Genomic DNA, 21,099 nt, shown 5'->3' on the forward strand with positions numbered 1-21,099 from the left:
GATTGGGTTTCTGATAATGTTGTGGTAATTTCAGCATCGGTGGAGTTAAAGTGTGTCTTTAACAGTCAGCTTTTATTCACAGTCATTTCATTTGTTTTAATTAAGACATAGTGCCTCGCTCGTACGGCTGCTTGGGATAGCCTGAGGTTTTTCCTGCTCTGGAAAGAGAATGTGTAAAGACGACAGGCTGCACACTGACTGCTGCTATAAATTCACTCGCTCGCATTTATACCCTGCCAGCAGTATCAAAGTTCACTTTTTCCATCTGTCACGTGCTCTGTGCTGACACACACAAGGGAGTGTGTGCACTCAGGAAAATGACTAAGCAGACTAACTTGGCGTGCTCTCTGTGTTTGTGTGCCGCAGTGTGGAAGGTGATGCTCCAGGAACTGAAGTGGGAGCTTCTGTGGACCCTAGTGGTGGCTACAGTTGTGTCCCAGTGACCCACAGCGGCGGGCTCGGCCCCGACCACCTGGACAGCCAGCTCTACGGGCACATCTTGCTGCCAGGCCACCCACGGCCCAGACGGCCCAAGCTTCAGCACTCTCAGTCCATCCTCCGCAAGCAAGCAGAAGAGGAGGCAATCAAGCGCTCCCGCTCGCTGTCAGAGAGCTATGAGCTCTCATCTGACCTACAGGACAAGCAGGTGAGACGGGAAAGGCCCACACTAACTTAAATTTGTTAAAACTTAGAGTAATGAGTAGCTTGAACACAGAGGCATTATGAGCAGATGTGTAGTAGATCCTAGTTTTTCGTGGCACATCAAAGGAGAATTATTAGCCAAAACTGCAGTTCCCTGCCAAGGTTTTTCCATTTTTCACTTTCTGACTGATTCATTCTGAAAGTATAAAAACAAAACTTCTGTCAACATTAAAAAAAAATTGCAACCTGTTGTATTGTATTCTCATAATGTTTTCATTAGTTTGCTGCCCACCATTATCTATTAGCTTTACACCCCATGATATCTGATGTGGTGCATCAAGTCCTTCTAGTTTGGAAGTCCAGTTAGTTTGTAATGTGTATTTAGGGCCGTGCAGACTGTTACAGGCTTTCAACACATAAAAAATTCATAGTCAGAGTCATTTCTTTTTCCAGCAGTAGTAGGCATGGATGGTTTGCTTGGTCTTCAGCCATGTACTAAGGCTCCACATGACAGTGAATCCCTCCATTTTTTCCAGAGGACACCAATAACTTAATTAGCAGCAAAATTAGGCATCAACACAGTCAAAGGGTCCTGTTCAGTGACTTAAATAGGAGTAAGTTGAGCGTATATTGAGATTTGCTACCATCCTCAAGTACCGTACTCATTAGAGGAACTGAAGTTTTTGGCATTTTAAAGTCGACCTCATTGTTCAGCCTCAGAGGTTGTGGCTTGACCACAACATGGAGAGGACTATGGGTAGTGGAAACCATACAGCGTATTATCTGTAAGCAAGCCCAAAGAAAAAGCAGGCAACTAGGCATTAAAGTGTGTTGCTGAGTAGAATTTGAGACTCTTGTATAAGGACATGACAGGAAAATATGTGCATGGCCTTTAGAAGAACTACATAAAAGATCATCTAGTGACTTTGGTGACCCCAGTAGAGAGCATCATTCCCTCCTTAGCTCTGGTTGTGTGCCAACCAAACAGACTCACAGCATAGTTTGTTTATATAGAGTATCTAGAGTCTGTTTGCATTTATTTATTACTTCTATAGTTTCATATAGCTGAAGCCCACAGGAAAGCACTAAGAACTTAGAATGAACCAGAAAGACCAGAGTTACTAAGCACACTGTCAAATGTAGCTAAATGCTCTTCTGAGTTATTTATCACATGACACGTCAAACTGTCATTGTTTCAAAATAATAGTGTTTCAATAATAAATAGCATCTGTATGACATCTATATTAGTAATACATTATCGATAGGAAATGATATCACCGCTTAATCCTTTTGTCACTGCTTAACTTCTTGCATTGAAACTTCCTGTCATGTTCCATTTGTGGCAAGTATAAACCCACTCGCCTCCTTGGCCGTCCCATACAGAAGTGGTATAGATTTAGTGTCATTTTTTACCCCCATGAGTCCATAGGTGGAAACCAGGTCAGTGTAAGCGGTACGGGAATGAGAGGGGGACAATGCAATTCAGCCCTGACATTATTCTAATTAGAGGCATATAGTTTGAGACTTTTCAGTATAGTCATATACAGAATACAAGACAGGATACTGTTTCTCTCAAGCACTGCAATGATTCAGTAGGATTTGTTCTTTTCAGTTTCAGAGAAAAAAGCAGTTTCTGGTTATCTTACATTTATGTTAATGAACTAAAGTGGTCATACAGTTAGAAAATGTACTGTTTCTCATAAAACAAGCCACCTGTACCTATTGTGCTTACAGGCTGTGGCGTACAGACACACATTTTGTTGTTTTGGACAGAAGGATTAGAATCCTTGCTAGTTTTTTCAGAGCTTTCAGCTGTTACTCCCAAGGCTTCATTCAGTGAACAAAGCTTGTTTAGTTATTGGTGTTAGCATCTCTTAAAAATAATGTGGTCAAGTCTCTTTAATTAGACTGTGTGATCATAGATGAACCATCTTTATCATAACGATGTTTTTTGTGTGTCAGACAAATATATTTTGCCAGAGAGCTCAGGAAATTAGCTTTCTGGGTTTTCTTATTTTTGTTTAGTTTTTTGTTTTTTGCTTCGGTTGTACCATTGTAGGATGCTTTTGCAAGTCTCAAGTCTCGTAAGAACACGTCTAAAGGGACTATTGAGGAAAGTGTTCCCATGTTTCCAATACGTTTTCATTTCTCTCAAATTCCCCTCCTTTCCCTACAGGTGGAGATGCTAGAGCGCAAATATGGTGGGCGTTTCATAACCCGGCATGCTGCCCGCACCATACAGACAGCTTTCCGCCAATACCAGATGAACAAAAACTTTGAGCGTCTTAGAAGCTCTATGTCTGAGAACCGTATGTCCAGACGGATCGTCCTATCCAATATGAGAATGCAGTTTTCCTTTGAAGGACCTGAAAAAGTCCATAGCTCCTACTTCGAGGGAAAGCAGGTCTCTCTCACAGATGATGGCACTAAAATTGGTGCACTAAGGCAGTCAGACCATGGCGGGGAGATGGGTGTGCAGGCCAAGACCCCCACCACACAGAGCGACTTCACAGATGCCATCACAGAACTAGAAGATGCCTTTTCAAGGCAGGTGAAATCTCTAGCCGAGTCCATAGATGATGCTCTGAACTGCCGCAGCCTACATGGTGAAGACAGTCAGTCAGAGCCAGGGAGAGGCCTCCAGGATATGGACAGAGAGGTCACCTGTCAGGTGAAACCCTCCCACAGCGCCTCAGAACACCGTAAACTCGATGAGATGACAGCGTCTTACAGCGATGTCACCCTGTACATCGACGAAGAGGAGTTATCACCACCCCTTCCTCTTTCTCAGTCTGTAGACCGGCCCTCAAGCACAGAATCAGACTTGCGCCAGCGTTCGCTCAACTCCTCACAAGATTATTGGTCTCTTGCTCATAAGGATGAAAAAGGGGACACCGATACCAGCTGCCGCAGTACACCTTCCTTGGAATGCCAAGAGCAACGTCTACGGGTAGATCACCTACCCTTATTGACCATAGAGCCTCCCAGTGATAGCTCAGTGGAGCTGAGTGATCGTTCTGACCGCAGCTCTTTAAAGAGACAGAACGCCTACGAACGAAGCATCAGCAACCAGCAGAGTAGCCCTAAACAAGTCAGCCACAGCCTGCCACCTCGAGGGCCTTCCAGAGAAGAAGACACTTCCCGACATCGATCGCGACAGCTGGAGGCCCATCTGGCAATCAATGGTACAGCAAACCGGCAGAGCAAGTCAGAGTCGGATTTCTCAGATGGCGACAATGACAGCATCAACAGCACATCGAACTCCAACGATACCATCAATTGTAGTTCTGAATCCTCGTCCAGGGACAGCCTGCGTGAACAGACGCTCAGCAAGCAGACGTACCACAAAGAAACTCGCAACAGCTGGGACTCACCTGCATTCAGCAATGACATCATTCGCAAGAGGCATTACCGCATTGGCCTAAATCTCTTCAACAAGTACGTCCACACGATAGAACGTCACTTAACACATGATACATTCACACTCTTTGGCTTGTTCAAATTCGATGCAGTTCATTTCACATGACTTACAAAATGGGATTTTTGTGTTTGTTTTGTCTTAGAAACTCGAAATGAACCTCACATTAAAATGCAATGAAGTTGTTTGGAACAAGAACTATCTCTGCCTGTTCTGCGTAAAGTGCAAGCAAGCTTCAAACTCATTCTGCTCCAGTTCGTTTGAGCCCGGCTGAATCTGTTTAATCATTGCTGATTGTGGATTTGGTTGCTTTCTGAGCCCGCTATAAAATGCCTTTTAATCATTTGTGATCAACACCGTAGAGAGTTGTAACTCTCTCCTGGCTTCCCTACGTCCTGTCCCTCATGCGACACACATTTGGCCGGGTTAGGAGCGCAACGGGATAATCACAGATTTGGAATGTGTCCTCACCCACTCTCATTTTGCCTCTTTCTTTTTTGGTCTCTCTTTCTCTACTCTTTCCTGTGTCTCTAGGAAGCCAGAAAAAGGCATTCAGTATCTGATAGAGCGAAACTTTGTTCCAGACACTCCGGTGGGTGTGGCCCACTTCCTGCTCCAGAGGAAAGGCTTGAGTAGGCAGATGATTGGCGAGTTCCTGGGTAATCGGCAGAAACAGTTCAACCGGGATGTCCTCGAGTGAGTCTGCAGCAGATCATGCCGGTGTACTCTTTTGGAATATTTGTATTTGAGGATGAATCATTTCAGGCTTTTGATTCAAGTTGCCAACTATGCCAGTGCACAGAATGTTAGTTTATTTGCCTCCTGGGAACATAAATATAAATCATCATTTAGTTGCACATAAGGTTGGCAGTTTGTAATTTACCCTCATTCACACTGTCTAAGGACTATATAATGACTCAAGTTACATGCAGGAAATAAGCAGAAATGGAATCCACTCAGGAAATTGCCATGATGATAAACATACAGATCCTCTTTATAGTTTCCAGGTTTTTTGATATGAGAGAGCAGTCGTATAGATTGTCTACTCTCCACTCCTTTGTATCATTCCAATAGTGCCTCATGCTTTAGATTGCACAGACTTATCTTAGACCCACTTGAAATACACCAGCTCTGTCAGAGCCTATTGAGATTCATTGGAGGATAAGGCCAGAAAAGGTCCGCTGGTGTCAGTTTGACAGGCATAACTAAAGGGCTCCTTGAGAAAATGTCTATAAATCCAGACATGCAAGGTATCACTGCTCTGGAGTGCTGAGTCACAATCCTCTTCTCAGCAGAGGAAGAAATGAACATTTCTTCTACTTAAGTAAGTGTCAAGTGAGCAGAAAAACTCTTGCTCCCTTTCATGTCCTGCATATAATCTGAAAAATCAACAGCAGATCAGCTTACTCACTGACAACAGCCAAGTTTGTAGTCATCCTTAATCTTAAACTTCTGCAACTGTTCTTCACCTACGTGGCCAAAAAAAACCCAACAACTTCTAAAATATTCTCAGTTGAACTGGCAGGTGCTTGTTACACTCCCAAACTTCCTGCTCACTGTGAACTCGTGTGTTTTTCACCAGCTGCGTAGTGGATGAAATGGACTTCTCAGCTATGGAGCTGGATGAAGCGCTCAGGAAATTCCAGGCACACATCAGAGTCCAAGGGGAAGCACAGAAGGTAGAGCGACTGATAGAGGCCTTCAGGTAAGGCATGCTTTTAAAAGTTGGGTGCAAAACCATGGCTTTAGTTCCCAAACCAATGTAGGTAGCTTAAATCTAAACCACTTCATGTGCCTTTCTGTAGAAAGGAGGTGTAAAATGATGTTTTTGCAAATAGGGTCATACATCAATTTAGACTAACTGATTATGTGACAGGATGGTCATTATGGGGTTCATTGCCGTGTCTAGTATTTACCACCAATATAGCGTTTATGATTAATGGATAGCACAAACCAGCTTTGCTCCATTTCAACAACACCATTATCCTCTAAAACAAAGGTGACACCAAAAAGTCTAAATGTAACGGTCGCGAGCAGAAAGCAATAGAGCGGTGCAAAGCCATTTCAAATCCAGACTTTTGTTCGACCAAGGCATTGTAGAAAATGATTTAGAGAAAATTAGTTCAAAGAGTGAAGGAATACCTCCCTCAGGGCTGCTGATAGATGTTGTTTGTGCCTCATTTACTTTTCCAAAACTTCCAGCAGAAAAGGTGCCCTCGTGTGCATAGAGAATTCGCTTCGATCAGCAGTGAGCAAGGACATTTCGGCCTCAGTAAACAGCACAGTTACAGGGGAGATAGTGATGACTGCTCATCTGGTGCTCACCTGCAGCCATATCCAGATATGAGTACAAGCTCCCTTTGTGGTGGTTCAGAAATTGCCCGTGTAATACATGGAGGCTGTATTGACAAATGTTACTGTACTTGCACATTATTTCTTTGACTGCAGAACAGATAGCAGAGAGCTCAATATTAATATCAGGTGAAGCATTGATACCTATGCCCCGAACTAATCGCTTACAGGGAAGCTTACACCTTTACTTTGCCAGTAAGTTGTCTTACTGATGCCTTCTTATCAACTAGCTCCTATGTTCAAGCAAAACATTGCATTGTAACTTTCCAGAATGCATCTAACATAAGTCAAAGTGAAATTGATGTAATATTATTTGTGTTATTTCAGTAGCATTAAGGTCATTTTTAGAAACTGGCTCAGGTCTCAAGTCTTTGGGTAGTCTAAATGAGCTAATTAGTCTAGCGTGCTAATTTTAGCATATTGTCACCTACTGTACGTTAGTCAGTACTGATGCATTTGGTATTTGGTATTTGGTATTTATTTATTTATTGTCATTGTCAAGAACAATGAAATTGCGTTTGGGGCTTCCATACAACCCAAAAAAAAAAGAAGAAAATAATAAATACCCCTTAAAACCCAAGTGTACATATTTAACCCAGTGTGACTCCAATGCAATAAGACAATCCTTAGCAATAATGTTCGTAGAAATTCAGACAAAGACCTGAGAAACATGACAAAATACAACAATGCAACCCATTCAATATTATTGTACTGTGAGATATGATATCAGATATGATAGTTATCTATTTAAGAAAGAGGGGGGGGGGGGGCAGGAGGGGGAAGAGAATAAAGATATGATGCACCAATGCAGACCAGTTCATTGCTATTAAGAAGTTGGATATGGTTATTGTCCGTGAGAGGGGGGCAGAGAGTTCAGGAGCCTCACAGCCTGTGGATACAGGCTGTTGGCCAGTCTGGATGTTCTGGCCTGTATAGACCTGTACCTTCTCCCTGAGGGCAGCAGATGGAAAAGGTGGCGCGCAGGGTGATGTTGGTCCCGCAGGATACTGTGCACCCTCCTCAGACAGCGAGTGGGGAAGATATTACTGATCTCTGGCAGACTTGTTCCAATAATTCTGCCAGCTTCTTTCACCACCCGCTGGAGTGCTTGCTGATCGGCCTTGGTGCAGCTGGGGAACCACACTAGAAATCCATACATCAGAACGCTGCTGATGGCACAGTTGTAGAAGTTCAACATCAGAGATCTGGGAATGTGTGCGCTCCGCAGTCTCCTCAGGTAGTAGAGGCGCTGTTGGGCCTTCCGTACAACTGAGGTGATATGGTTGCCCCAGGACAGGTCCTCGGTCACAGTTACCCCCAAGAATTTAAAACTGCTCACCCTCTCCACCGCCTCACTGCCAATGAAGAGAGGCAGATGGTTGTTATGACCCCTCTTCCGGAAATCTACAATGATCTCCTTGGTCTTTTTGGTGTTTAAGACCAAGTTATTGTCGTGGCACCATGACTCTAGTTGTTGCACCTCTGTCTGTTAATGTAATGCTTATATTTAGATGTAGACTATGTAAAGACATCATAGTAAATTCTTATAATACATACAATAGCTCTGTTAATATATTAGTTTATCTAGCTAAAGTTAGCAATGGCTGCACTTTGATAGCACAGTTGTGCTATTAAAGTAAATAGTTTTGCTTTTGTCTGTTAGGGGTAAATATAGGTGGATTAATGGCCCAAATATTAATTTACACACTTATTGTTTTTATCAGAACAATGATTTTTGCATTCAGTTTCTGCTCCTTACATATTCTTCCCAGCCAGCGTTACTGCATCTGCAACCCCGGTGTGGTGCGACAATTCAGGAACCCCGACACCATCTTCATCCTTGCCTTTGCAATCATCCTCCTCAACACTGACATGTACAGCCCCAACGTCAAGCCTGAGAGGAAGATGAAGCTGGAGGACTTTGTTAAGAACCTTAGAGGTACTTTGTTCTCCCTCACTGCACCACATCCAACGTTCTGTCACAAAACAGTATTCCCCTGACACATTACTGTTTCTCTGAGGATAAATATTCATCTTAAAATTGAGTTTTGTGCATGCACATTGCCTTGATTAATGGCCATGTCAATAAGGTATTTATTTTTTTGGAAGTCATGGCCAAGAAAGCTTTCCTGTCGAAGCAAAGTACTTTTTAGTTGCCCTCAACAGATTTTGAGGGTATTAGGAAATGGCTTTATGGCATGACTGAATAATTTTTCTGCCTATTGAAGTGTCTGTAATTAAAGTACAGTATTGAATGGAGGAGAAAATACTTGTCCACAAAGAGCTTTGAAGGACATTTCTGTATGTATTTTGAGATACATAAGCAATGCAGCAAGTAAGTATATTTAGAGGTTTGGCTTGCATAAATCTGCAATTTAATCATTAATCCCTCTTTTTTTCTCTATTTCTCTTTTCCTCTTATCCCCCGGCAGGAGTCGATGATGGGGAGGACATCCCCCGAGAGATGCTCGTAGGGATATACGAACGGATTCGCAAGCGGGAGCTCAAGACAAATGAAGACCACGTTTCCCAGGTTCAGAAAGTGGAAAAGCTAATCGTTGGAAAAAAGCCAGTAAGTTGGAGTTTGACCTTGGACAGCTACATGTGAAGTGTAACTCCTTTTCTTTTAAAAACCTCCACTCAAGAGCTGAATCCAAGCAGGAGCATTAACACTAAATTACCCAGTGTGCCTCTGAACTGCTATAGTGTGATGGTTAATTCATGGCCAGCTTTCTTCACCGTGCGACCCTTCAGGGCTACTATACCATTGTGAATTACTGCAGTATGTTGTTTGCCCTGAGTACCAACCACAAGAAAAGTCTGAGCTAACAAGCTGTGTAAAAATGAGATAAACAGCCTCGCTCATAATGATCTTGAAGCCGTTTATTTGAAAACTACTCCTTCTGTGAGTCGATACCTGAGAGATGATCCTTATGATGTCATGACCATTATGGGGGACGGAGTCGGAAAAGAGGAAAGTGAAGGACTCTGGCAGCGTGGTTCTGTCATCCGTAAAACTGTTTTGGTTTTTAATTTGGTCTTAAACATTGCTTGAAACTTCTTATCATTCTTGTTACATACATTTTCACATGTGTCCCTCAAGCTCTGAAATGTGTTTTGTTTGATTTCTTACTCCTTAGATTGGCTCTTTACATCATGGTCTTGGCTGTGTAAGTATTTCCTTTCAATTATTTTCATATTAGCACTGAGTGGGATTTTTCTGTTATTCCTCAAGGCTGTATGAGGCATAAAGTTTGAAGCAGCATGTTTGAAAGCTCTTTGTGAAGCACCAAGAGACAGAATAAGAAATTATACTGTATTGTGTTGTGCAGGTACTATCTCTACCCCACCGGAGACTGGTCTGTTACTGCAGACTTTTTGAAGTGCCCGACCCCAACAAACCTCAAAAGTTGGGCCTGCACCAAAGGGAGATCTTCCTTTTCAATGACTTGCTAGTGGTACGGCAGATGTTACTTTCAGTAAAAAGAGAACAAACTCTGTTTTAGAGTGAAAGACTCTTAAAAAGAGTGTGTGCTTTGCTTTTTTCACAGGTTACAAAAATCTTCCAGAAGAAAAAGAATTCTGTGACATACAGCTTTCGACAGTCCTTCTCTCTTTATGGCATGCAAGTCCTCCTCTTTGAGAATCAGTGTAAGTAGTATTTGCATGAAGCACTCACTGTGATATAGATGTGTGTCCACCGAGAGTCCCCAGACCCCTTAGTTCTAGGAACTAATGTTAGGGAACTAATGTTAGGGAACCACAAGTTTCTTCAGCCCTGTTTTTGGTCTGATCTCATAACGCAAATTGATTAGCGGACATTTTCAGAAACTATTACTTTTAAACTGCATCTTTTTAAATTATTATTACGAATGTTAAAGCTGACTTTCTCATTGTAGGCTGTTGTGTCAAATTTCATTTCATTTGATTCGTTTTTATTTATATAGCACCGACAAAAGTCATGCTTGAAAATCCGGTTTGATGCCTTTCTATGCAAAAACTTGCTAGACAGTTCAGGACTTCCTCTGTAGCTCCATGACTTTTCAAAGCTAAGCGGGCACAAAAAATAACTGTTTGCAGTTGCAGGTTCTTATAAATGGCCAATGGACACTAGTGGGAAAATACAAGAATACAAATGAACAAAGTCAAAGATCCCAAATGTTCCATCAACAGAACCTCCTAAACAAGGACTGTTTGAAGGTTAAACTCTCGCACTTAAACTTAAGTCACATGGTTCCTTTAACAGAAATCCCAATGGGAAAGTCTATTGGAAAGTTCCTTTTTGATGGATAACAGCCAACCTCAGAGCTTGCCATCATGGAAACTTTGAATTATATCTATAATCCAAGTCACATACTCCACATACACATACTTTAATATCCTAAATCTGTTGTCTCTGATGGTAGTTCTGATATCCCGCAGCTGGTTTCAGATCCTATTATGTCCTACTGGTAACATCAGTCCTAACTCTAATAGACTTCAATAGTATAATGTCTGAAATGTTATTTTCATCATTCTTTAGACTATCCCAATGGCGTTCGCCTGACTTCAGCCATTCCTGGAGCTGATATCAAAGTCCTCATCAACTTCAATGCACCCAATCCTCAGGACCGCAAAAAGTTCACTGATGATTTGCGAGAATCTATTGCAGAAGTCCAAGAGATGGAGAAGTACCGGATAGAATGTGAGTAAATTGTTCCCATTTTTTATAGACGATATCAGCAGCTGTCTCGCATCAGTAGAAAATATGTGGAAGCCAGGAGTATATGGCACATATGTATTTTCTCCTTGCACAGCTGAGCTGGAAAAACAGAAGGGCGTGGTGAGGCCTAGCATGTCCCAGAGCTCCGGGTTAAAGAAGGATGCAGGAAACGGAAACCTGAGCCGAGCAAGCCTCGACGACAGCTATGCCATCGGTGAAGGTCTGAAGAGAAGCGCCCTCAGCAGCTCCCTACGCGATCTCTCAGATGCAGGTAAAGTCAGGGGTTGCCATAGTAACATGCTGTCTCATCCCTCATCTAGGCTGAGTAGATTGTGTACCTGTGCTAGATGCTGGCATGACACTGTTTACTCCTTCTGGATGTTAATCGATTTAGAAACTTGGAATACGGCATGGCGGCCATCCTGCCGGTACAGAGTGTCTGAGCCAGTGAAGCAAGGAGATAGAGATGGGTGTGTTTGCTAATGGGCCTACGTATAATTTACCAGAGGCTATCAACTAATAATCCTGCATCGCAAGGGGGAGGAGGCAGAGCTATGTAGGTCAGTGCGATCAATTTGAGAGTCTTAGCAGTAAGAGGAATTAATGTTACCATTCAGGCGGGGTGTAGACAGTCGGCTCTGCACAAGCACACTCAATGACCTCAAAGTGAGGAAGCAACCTCGAAGACTGAAGTGAGCTGTCGTTTTTTTATCAGCGTGTCTTTTTGGTAAATGAGGGACAGCCTTTAAAAGCCTGATCAATATCTGGATTTCGGAAGCCTAGATGTTCTCGGGGAACGTTCTCTATCTTTAAAGGGGAGCTCTACACATCTACAAGTACCAGTTATGAGGAGAGCCACAGTTTTGTGGGTGTAATAGTTCCTTTGAGAATTTTAGACCATCAGCCTGAGTCGGTAACATTCATTGACATTCCTTAGTTAGTGACATTGAGTTTAAAACACTGAATATTGCTTATAATTGCATATTTTAGCCCCTGATTTCACCCAGTCTTTTTTAGAACTGTCCCTTGGGAGTCTTTCATCTTAATGGACATGAGCATCATTTTCTTGCAGTCAGATCAGTTGTTTTGCTGATGGGAAGGTTTCCTGCCAGCAGTGACTCAAGTTGACTGCACAGATTTATCTCTGACCTTGTTTCGGAGCAGTGTCTTGTTCCTTTCCCATTTCCTTTAGTTCTTATTCGCCTCCCTCTGCCACGCTAGTCTGCCACCAGCTAGCCGTGTACCACTTTAGTGTGTTAGCATCCTGCCGTCGCAGACAAGAAATATGTGCACCTCCATATTTTAACCAGGCATGTCTTATCTGTCATGTTACATGTTCTGGGCAGGCAAGCGTGGGAGACGCAGCAGTGCAGGATCACTAGACAGCAATATGGAAGTAAGTTTGGATCAACTGATGCTGAGCTGTCCTCCGACTTTACGTTGCTCACTGTGATCACAAGTTTCTGTTTCATTGTTTCTTTGTAGTGTTTTTCTCTCTTTTTTTGAGTGTCTGTGTTTTAGTCGTGAGCATATTGGCTGCTGTGCATGTTTTGAGTAGAACGGGAATGATGTTGCATCTAGCATGTTAACCCTTCACGTACACAGCATGGCACGACTAATAAAGTCCTGACAGCTCCGTTGATGATCGGCTCTTACGTTTGAGTTATCTTGGCTTTTGTAGTGGGAACAGATTTTAGCCATTACCCGAATGTTGTCCTTTTTTGATCACTCAGGATGATCCTGACAGTTCTACTGCATGCTGACACAGTTTGAAGTTTCTTTTACAGACCTCTGACATCAACAAGAAAGTCCTGTCCTTTTTCACTGTTGCACTTATCCAACATAGAGGATGATATGTTGTACCTACTCAGAGTGGGACTGTTCTGAACTTCCTCCAGTTTGTGCTCCAGTCCAGTGTTCTGCATTACCTTTGTATTACAGCATAATATGGAAGTCTTTACCCTATTGTTTGCATTGATAACTTATGTTAGCAGATTCAGATGAGTAATTCAAAAATAAAAAAATAATACTGTAAATTATAAAGTAATGAGAACATGACCTGGTCTGTTTTATATATGGCTGACAGAGTTAACTTGATTTAATGATTTGAGACTAGCATACATTTTTAGTTTACTTCAATGCTAGCTTGAATCTAACTATTACTACACAAGTCCCATGAAGAGATACCACAACTTACTATTTCTCCATCTCTGAAAAACTTCAGACTAGATTCAGAATCACTGGGACTGAAGCATGATCGCTACGTTACCATTTTTTAAAATGTATTTTATGTTTTAGAACAGAACACAGAAATATTAAAGGCTTTAAAACACATTTAAAACACATTTACTTTGAATCTACTCCATCCCTTCTTCCCCAAGCTGTACTGGAGGTTTCTTCCTGTTAAAAGGGAGTTTTTTCCTTCCCACTGTCACCAAGGGCTTCCACATAGGGGTCATCTGATTATTGGAGTTTTCTCTGTATTTTTGCAGTCTTTACCCTACATTATATCGTACTTTGAGGTGACTGTTGTTGTGATTTGACGCCGTATAAATAGATTGATTTAAATTCCTTCGGCACTATAAACCAACATCACAAGTCAATTAGTTCCAGCTCAAAGTGTTTAACTTTTAAAAACAGTTCACAACTACCCTTCCTTGTCATTTAAATAAAATGCACTACCTTCAAAGCACGCTGACACCATCGCAAATCATTCAGAATATTATGCAACTCTGTTAATTTAGCAGTATTCATGTGTAAAAACACACGTATAGATCATAATTAAATAGGCTGAACTTTTGGATTTTGAAGATCATCTATTATAAGTTCATTGTGCACTTTATGCATAGCTTTATTAATTTTGGTTAGACTGTGTTGTATTTATCTTATGTTATATTTATCGTTTATTGTGTGTTTTGTGCTATGAAAATGTAAAGAAAATGTACAAATTACTTCTTCACCAGGCTTGGGGGAAATTTCTGTATGAGCTGCATGCAAATGGCAAAAAACCTTATTCAGGTCTGCAGTGTCAGATTGTTGTCCACAGATCCATAAGTGATTTTACATGTATTTAGAGAGCTCAGAAACCAGAGGTAGGAGTGATGAAAACTCACAAAAGCATCTGCTGTCAGAGCTGAAGACGTACAAGCTGTGTGTCTACTCATGACAGCGCAGACACTGCAGGCTCTGACAGGCTCGGCAAGCTGAGCCTCCAGACCATTTAGGGAGAGTGGAGCGTGAGATGTTAGCATGGATAGACAAACAAAGGCAGTGAACTGGAAAAGGAAATGGCGATGCTTTTCCACAAGGCAGCACAAGCAATCATGGGAGATTTGAGATCAGCTGTAGCTGGTCATGTGGTCGGTGTCGCTGTGAAAAGAATTGAGCGAGGCTGTGCACGCTGCAGAGCATACGAAAGTGCAGGTGTGCGTTTGTCTGCTGTGGATCTCGTGATTGTCTGTGTGATCTGACAGCCTTCTCTCTTGCAGGGGTCCATCATTAGCAGTCCTCACATGCGGCGGAGAGCCCCGTCCAGCCGAGACTGCCCATCCCGTCACAGCGCCCAGTCCCTGCCCAACTCTTCCTCGTTGCTCGGATCGTTGTTCGGCACCAGGCGTGTGAAGTCGCCAAGCCCCACCCCTCAGCCCCAGCTGCACCCTACTCTCATCTCCCACACCCCGCACCCAGCCAACCTGCACCACACAGCCCGCGTGGAGACGGAAGGACCGGTGCCCATGCACCCGCACCACGCCCAGTTCTGCCACATGACCCAGAACCCACCCCCTTATCACCACCATCACCACTACCACCCGCCGGCCCACTTGCAGCACCCACCGCACCAGTACCACCCTCCCCCGTCTCACAGCCAGCAGCAGCCGTACCCGGCTCATCCTCACGGGCCCCATGGGCACGGGAGCCACCCACCGCACTCCTCCACCCACCCCACTCACGGCCCTCCCCACCACCACGGCGCACCGCCACCATCCTCCCAGGGACCCAGCAGCACCAAGCCCAAGCACAGCGGCATCAGCACAGTGGTGTGAGGGGCAGGTCGTCCTCTCTGGACCCTGCAGCTGAACTTTTTCCTCCTGGGCTGACATGATGGTGGCACTGTGCATCGCCGGTCTGGGGCTACGAAGCCAGACGAGATCCCGTTGTGCCTCCTTCAGATTTTTTTCCTTTCTTTTAGAGCCGCTTCTATCATTTTGTTTCAGGACATAAGACATGTCTACCCGCTTCAGGAGCAACAGACAAGAGCATGCACAAAGACCACAACTACTGTTTGTTTCTCAGTAAACTACCGGAACTCGCTTACTAGTATTTTACACAAGAAGTACATATTAATCTTCACACAGTAACTTTAAACGTTGTCAAGACGGTTTGGCTGAACAGACACGAAGACGACAGCTCAGCCTCAGCCGTGGCTGTGCAAGTATTTAATGTAGCAGTAGCTCACAGTGCACTGTGATATCTCTGTTAGCAGTGATAAATGTGCCAATTATTAAAGCATTTACTAATTTAGTCACACAGATTGCTTTATGTATATTGTGCATAGTATTTTGTAAAATAATAATATCAAATGTTATTATTATAGTTATTACTACAGAACAAACAGCATCGATGAAAACTCTCAGTATTATACTTGCACATAGATGGCGTAGTTTCACTGTTAAGAAACCAATCAAAGCTTTTCTTAGTTAGGCAGTCGGACGCAAGAGTACTGCTGTGAATGGTTGCCTTTGAGCTAGAAGTTAGATTGTTGAGGGCTGCTGCACTCCAGCCCACCTACAGTCTCATCCACTGCACGTGTCTCCGGGCCGGAGCTCTCTCTCTCCCCTGCTCTGAAAGCAAAGGAAGCCAGCGGCACTCGCTGCTTGCCTGCCCTCCTTTTATTTTTTTAACTATTTTTTTAGAATCCAATGAACAATACGAATATATAAAGGCTGTCCTGCAGCCTGGTGGGACTCTGCAAGTCTGTCCTGCAGGGGGAGGAGGACGACGCTGGATGTTTTTCATGTGGAAACTGAGGGAGAAACTGTGCAGCAGGGAAACATGTCCCACTGTGGAAGCTCTCAGCTGGCTGAGCGTGGCCTCTCCCTCTTCGGTTTCCCCGTGCGTCTGCTGGAACGGCGAGCGTGCCGTAACTGACTGTTTTGTTTTGTCTTGAGGTTTTTTCCCTGGGATGGACGCCACAGAGCAAAAATCAATAATTATCATTCTGTGATGGTGACAGCGCCCTTATGCTTGACTCATTACGGAGAGCGGTTTTATATCAATCATCTTTCTGACATATTATGGGATGGCTGCTTGTACCTCCCGGTCATCCCGTGCACAGTATCTGTGGTGTGTGTGTGGAGCGGAGGCAGGGGGGCTGCTGTCCTGGAGCATATTTTCTGTTTCTGAAAGCAACAGATGCAGCGCTCATTCTACATAGCTGATATCAATGGCAGGAGTTAGTCTGTATCTGCTTAAAGACTGTGAGATGCATTTTTTAAACTAGTGCAATATGTATTTACTGTTTTTTGTTGTTGTTGTTGTTTGTTTTTGTTGAAGAACAAGTTCAATCTGTTGGTCGTTCTGTTAGTTTCGCCCTTTACTTTCTCCCTCCGGCGTCCTCTGGCATTTCTTTCTCAGTGTTTCAGTGAAGTGCAAGTATCCACATGGATTTGGAGGAACTGGACCTTTCACACTGATGCAGAGTGTCACAGAAAAGAACTGCATGTAACGTTATATCTTGAGGCTATTTTCAAACTGTGTACTCCCAAACTATATCAGTGTTACAGTTGACAGTTGTTTAAAAAAAAAGAATGGTAGAATAGTTTTGACTTCTTCAAATACAGCTAACCGAAGTCAGCGATGTGTTCATGTCACTCCAGACGATAAGTAACCAAATCTGTATTTTAACCCGATCCACATGCAGTACAGTAGTTAAACTGGATCGTTAGTGTTCAACTGTAGTTAAAGCAGGACCTGATCAAAGCTGTAACGGGGAAGCTCTGTGTGTTCTGTCATTTGAAAATCAGAGTGATAATCGATTATTTAAAAAGGAAACTTTTATCTTCACATTTTCTCTCTGTCTGTCAGCGGCGCACACGTTACCATTTTCAAGTGGTGTCCAGTAGATCAGTATTCTTAAATATATATGCCCTCAGTTAAAGCCACACTTTGTACTTGCTTCATAATGTTTGATTGAATAATATGCTTAGAAATGCTCTTTGTATTCATTATAAGACAACTTTTGGGTTGCCAGGTTCTGGAAAGTGTCTTGTGGCCTAATGTTTACCCAGTTATACAGGAAATTACACATTTTTATGATATACTATAAATTACACGTTTTTAAGGTTTCTCTCTAACAGTCTAGTAGTTTACACATTCACCCAACAAGCCAAACGTCCCCTCTTCAACCCAGAGAAGAGACACAGATCCCTTGGTGTTTGTGTAAGGACGGGCATCAAACATGAGGCGCTAACTGCTTTGGCAAAGAGCAGCCAAAAGTAGCTTTTTTTTCCAGGAATCCGTAGTCCACAGCTGGCTGATTATTATAAATGGTATTTGCTACACTGTTTTTTAGCTCTCTGCTTTTATTGCAGTAGCTTTGCATGCTTTTCACTGTTCAGAATAATCCATTACATACTCAGTTTAGCGCTGTCTGAAACAAGCAGTTACAGCTCTGTTCTCCTTCTTTTTAAGCCATTTAGTTTCTGATTGGCTGCACAATGTTATCAGTATATAGATTTTCAAATGTAATTTTCAAATTTTTTCCACAGGCTAAAGGTGCTCTGTTGAGTTTCCAAACATTAGTAGGTTTAATAAGCAATTTTATATGATTCCACTCTGGTTTGGAAAGCACAAGTAAAACCTCCCACGTGTGCAAGCAGAATTTAGAGTTTGTGCAAAGTCCATAGGGCAGTTTCAAGTGATTTTCGTTGATATACAAAGCAGGTTCCACACTTGGCACAGTTTCCCCTCCACTCTCACATAAAACAGTATAACCTGCCTCTTATTGAGGTGATACTCTAAGCAAATAAGATACAAAAACTATGAGAACTGCTTCAGTATTTCCTGGAAATGTTCAGTGAGGATGTAGATTTGCCAAGACCTTACAACCTGGCAACCCAGAGCTTGTGCTTCTTAAAGTTTTATTACTGATTTTGTAAAGCATTTAGTAATGTTTTTAAAAAAAAACAATTAGATTCTTTCTTTTTTTTTCTTTTTTTTTGTAGAAAAAGTAAAATTTTATTTAAAGGTACGTATTTAAAATCTATTCCATTAGAATAAAAAACTTCTGAAATGAACTGAAGCTGTCAAATAATGTGGGGGGGAAACCAAATACTATGACTTCATCGACGTCATCTCTGTATGGGATTAACCCTGAAAAGCCTGAACCAAGAAATAACTGCCAGAAAATTCATTTGAGAGTGTTTATTCAACCTCACTTTTCATTTTTTACAAAAAAAGAAGTGAAATATCAATTTGCATATATGAGTTTTAATTTATTGCTACAACTGGCATTTTTATGCAATTGATTGCTTAAAATTTTATTGTGCAGTTTATTCAGGTTTTTCAGGAAAAAATAAATCACACTGATAATGTAAGGGTCTAAAAATCTCATGTATCAATTATGATATACTTGGCGTTACAGGGTTAAGTTAAAATAAGGCCCAGCCGTACTTTCATGCAATGCACATTTGTTCCACAAGATGGTGCTGAAATAAATGTAACTTTACAACTTGTAAATCAGGTAAATCATTACGAAAACATTCCTATTTGCAATGGTAGCCTGCAAAAGGCAACACAATAAAAAACATAAAAAATGAAAAGAACGACGCCTCCGTAAACATTTCAACACACCTGCTGAGAAAACCACTGCCTCCTGGTGGTGAAAGTTTTATTAACGCATGTGTACAATTTGCAATATGTCCTTACAAAAAGTACCTTTAAAATAGATTTTGTTGTGTCCGTGCACTGTAGGCTCCTGTAACTTTCACACCTTATAGTTGGCTGCAGTTTCTGTGCTACAGTGTCAGGAAAGTGCCAATATTGCATTGTTACAATCAGTTTAACATGAAATCTACTGCGGGCTGTATTTAAAACCCAACGCTGTACCCGACCAATCACAAAGTTTGTCTTCAGACCAGGATTCGAACACCAACAGGCTATTAGAGAGTAAAGGTACAGGCAGATCCCAAAAAAGGAGCCCGAGTTACTTTTATTACCCTACAACCTTCCAGTTCCTTCAGAGCACTGATCTATTGTGAAACCTGTCCAGATTCCATGTGAGGTGCTTTGCTGCATGCCATTGATGCCTACTGTTTCTTTCTTCTACTCTCTTTTTTTGGTTTCATTTGTTGTTGTTTTTTCAACCGTTGCTCTGTCAAGCGGCGTGCTTGACTAGAACTTAACCTTCCAGCATAGCTACGACTTCCCTGACTTGTGCTTGTTTACATCTAGACGAGTTTTGGCCTGCTAGTGTGTCTTTTTGTTTGTGCATCATTCTCCTCCGGCATGCATTTCACCCATATTTCCACTGTAGAGTATAAAGACCTGGCAGGGTACTGCTGAGTGTAAATATGGAATCTAATGTGACTTGAAGTAAAAGTAAAGAGGGCTGGACATGGAGGAAATATTTTAATGGCAAGCTGGTAATAAAGAATGAGTAACATATGTAAATAGTCTGTAAATTATTGTTATTAATTATTCTTATTATTACTATTCAGTGTCTACAGTTACATTGAAGGTGCATTCCTGCTCCCTTGTGATCTTTACATAATCAAACTGCTTCTCTCTGCCTCCGACAGGACTGAATTATCATAGGATCTAGAGATGAACAGCCAATTGTTACACGGCTAACACCGTTTCTGTCGTCTTTCCTGAGATGCTTCTGTTTTCTCACACTCACAGCCAGACTTCTGAAGTCAAAGGGAAGAGAGGAGTGCTCTTATTTTATTATGCATTCTGTTTCTAAGTAGAAAAATACCCATTGATGTAAAACTAGTACTGTGACAATGTTGAGAACGCAAAATAAAATGATATACAGTCAAATCGGAGCAGTTGTCTGCCTGTTTGCATCCTGCTTGGTATTTCTTGGTGTCAGATGAATGACTGGGAAGATCAAGGAGCTACACTTCTTGTAGGCTGAATTCAGATCCCTAAATGAGTGAATGCGTGAAAGCAGATGGAGAGGAGGAAGTAAATATGGCTGAGCTGTAGGCTCCTCTGTACCCTGACCTGAAGGCTGCATTCCTGCTTTGCTGTACAGCTTTATTGTCCTTTTTTTGTAATGCAAAAGTGTCTGCATCCCAGAACTGAACTGGCATAGTCTTCCAGATCAGTCTCACCTGCAAACATTTCCCAGGTCAGTCTTGCAGTATTGCAGGTTACTGTTTTGACTGCAGGTCTTTCACTGCAGATCTGTGGTGTATACATTAGAACCAGAGTTAAGCAGATATGTTCTAATAGCCTCAGCTGTGCAGATAGATGTGCCTTATGAGCTCTCTGTATATTTGCTTTACCACTCCCTTTAATGTCCACACTCATTCTGTAATGAAATATGATTTCTCACCTGTTACTGTGTCTTAAGCTGGTTTGAACAACCAACCAAGAGCAGACGCTGGCAGGTTTAGATGTTTATTGAAGTGCAGCAAGACGGATACTGGTAAGAGTGAGAGTTTTCAAGTGTCTTACTCAGAACTCAGGAGGTATACTTGGTTAGCTAGTTGCTGAGAGGAGATGGGTGGAGAGCTGGCAAGCAGGTGGAGAAGAGGTTAGTCCTTTGAGGGTGACTGTGCTGGCATGCCAGAGCTGAGAAAAGCAGCTGATGGTGCTCACAGTCTTCAGGAATGTGTGACTTGGAGGCAGCATGTTCACAGAGAAAGAGCATTACACAGGCACAGGAGATTACAGACAACCACAGCAAGGACAATCACCACCCAACAAAATTATTCATTAATCACACCATTAGGAACAGGCGTGGGAAGAACTGTCC

General features: G+C 42.3%; 1 protein-coding gene across 12 annotated transcripts in view; it reads left to right on the forward strand.

The window, feature by feature from the left end:
- The window catches only part of iqsec1b (IQ motif and Sec7 domain ArfGEF 1b), a 248,814-nt gene extending 228,653 nt beyond the window's left edge, over positions 1 to 20,161 (forward strand). For 11 of the 12 annotated variants that reach the window (XM_004559864.4, XM_076883664.1, XM_076883665.1 and 8 more), the window contains 13 exons: positions 367 to 646; positions 2,819 to 4,080; positions 4,595 to 4,756; positions 5,643 to 5,765; positions 8,185 to 8,351; positions 8,845 to 8,984; positions 9,553 to 9,582; positions 9,745 to 9,870; positions 9,964 to 10,063; positions 10,935 to 11,096; positions 11,209 to 11,385; positions 12,461 to 12,510; positions 14,603 to 20,161. In XM_004559864.4, coding sequence (XP_004559921.1) covers positions 367 to 646; positions 2,819 to 4,080; positions 4,595 to 4,756; positions 5,643 to 5,765; positions 8,185 to 8,351; positions 8,845 to 8,984; positions 9,553 to 9,582; positions 9,745 to 9,870; positions 9,964 to 10,063; positions 10,935 to 11,096; positions 11,209 to 11,385; positions 12,461 to 12,510; positions 14,603 to 15,157 — 3,334 coding nt within the window. In that variant the 3' untranslated portion in view covers positions 15,158 to 20,161. The remainder of the gene's footprint in view (positions 1 to 366; positions 647 to 2,818; positions 4,081 to 4,594; positions 4,757 to 5,642; positions 5,766 to 8,184; positions 8,352 to 8,844; positions 8,985 to 9,552; positions 9,583 to 9,744; positions 9,871 to 9,963; positions 10,064 to 10,934; positions 11,097 to 11,208; positions 11,386 to 12,460; positions 12,511 to 14,602) is intronic. The other variant, XM_004559871.5, reaches the window with a different exon arrangement.
- Positions 20,162 to 21,099: the final 938 nt, after the last annotated feature.

This window comes from Maylandia zebra, linkage group LG5 (assembly GCF_041146795.1).
Source record: "Maylandia zebra isolate NMK-2024a linkage group LG5, Mzebra_GT3a, whole genome shotgun sequence".
In the NCBI taxonomy this organism is placed as follows: domain Eukaryota; kingdom Metazoa; phylum Chordata; class Actinopteri; order Cichliformes; family Cichlidae; genus Maylandia; species Maylandia zebra.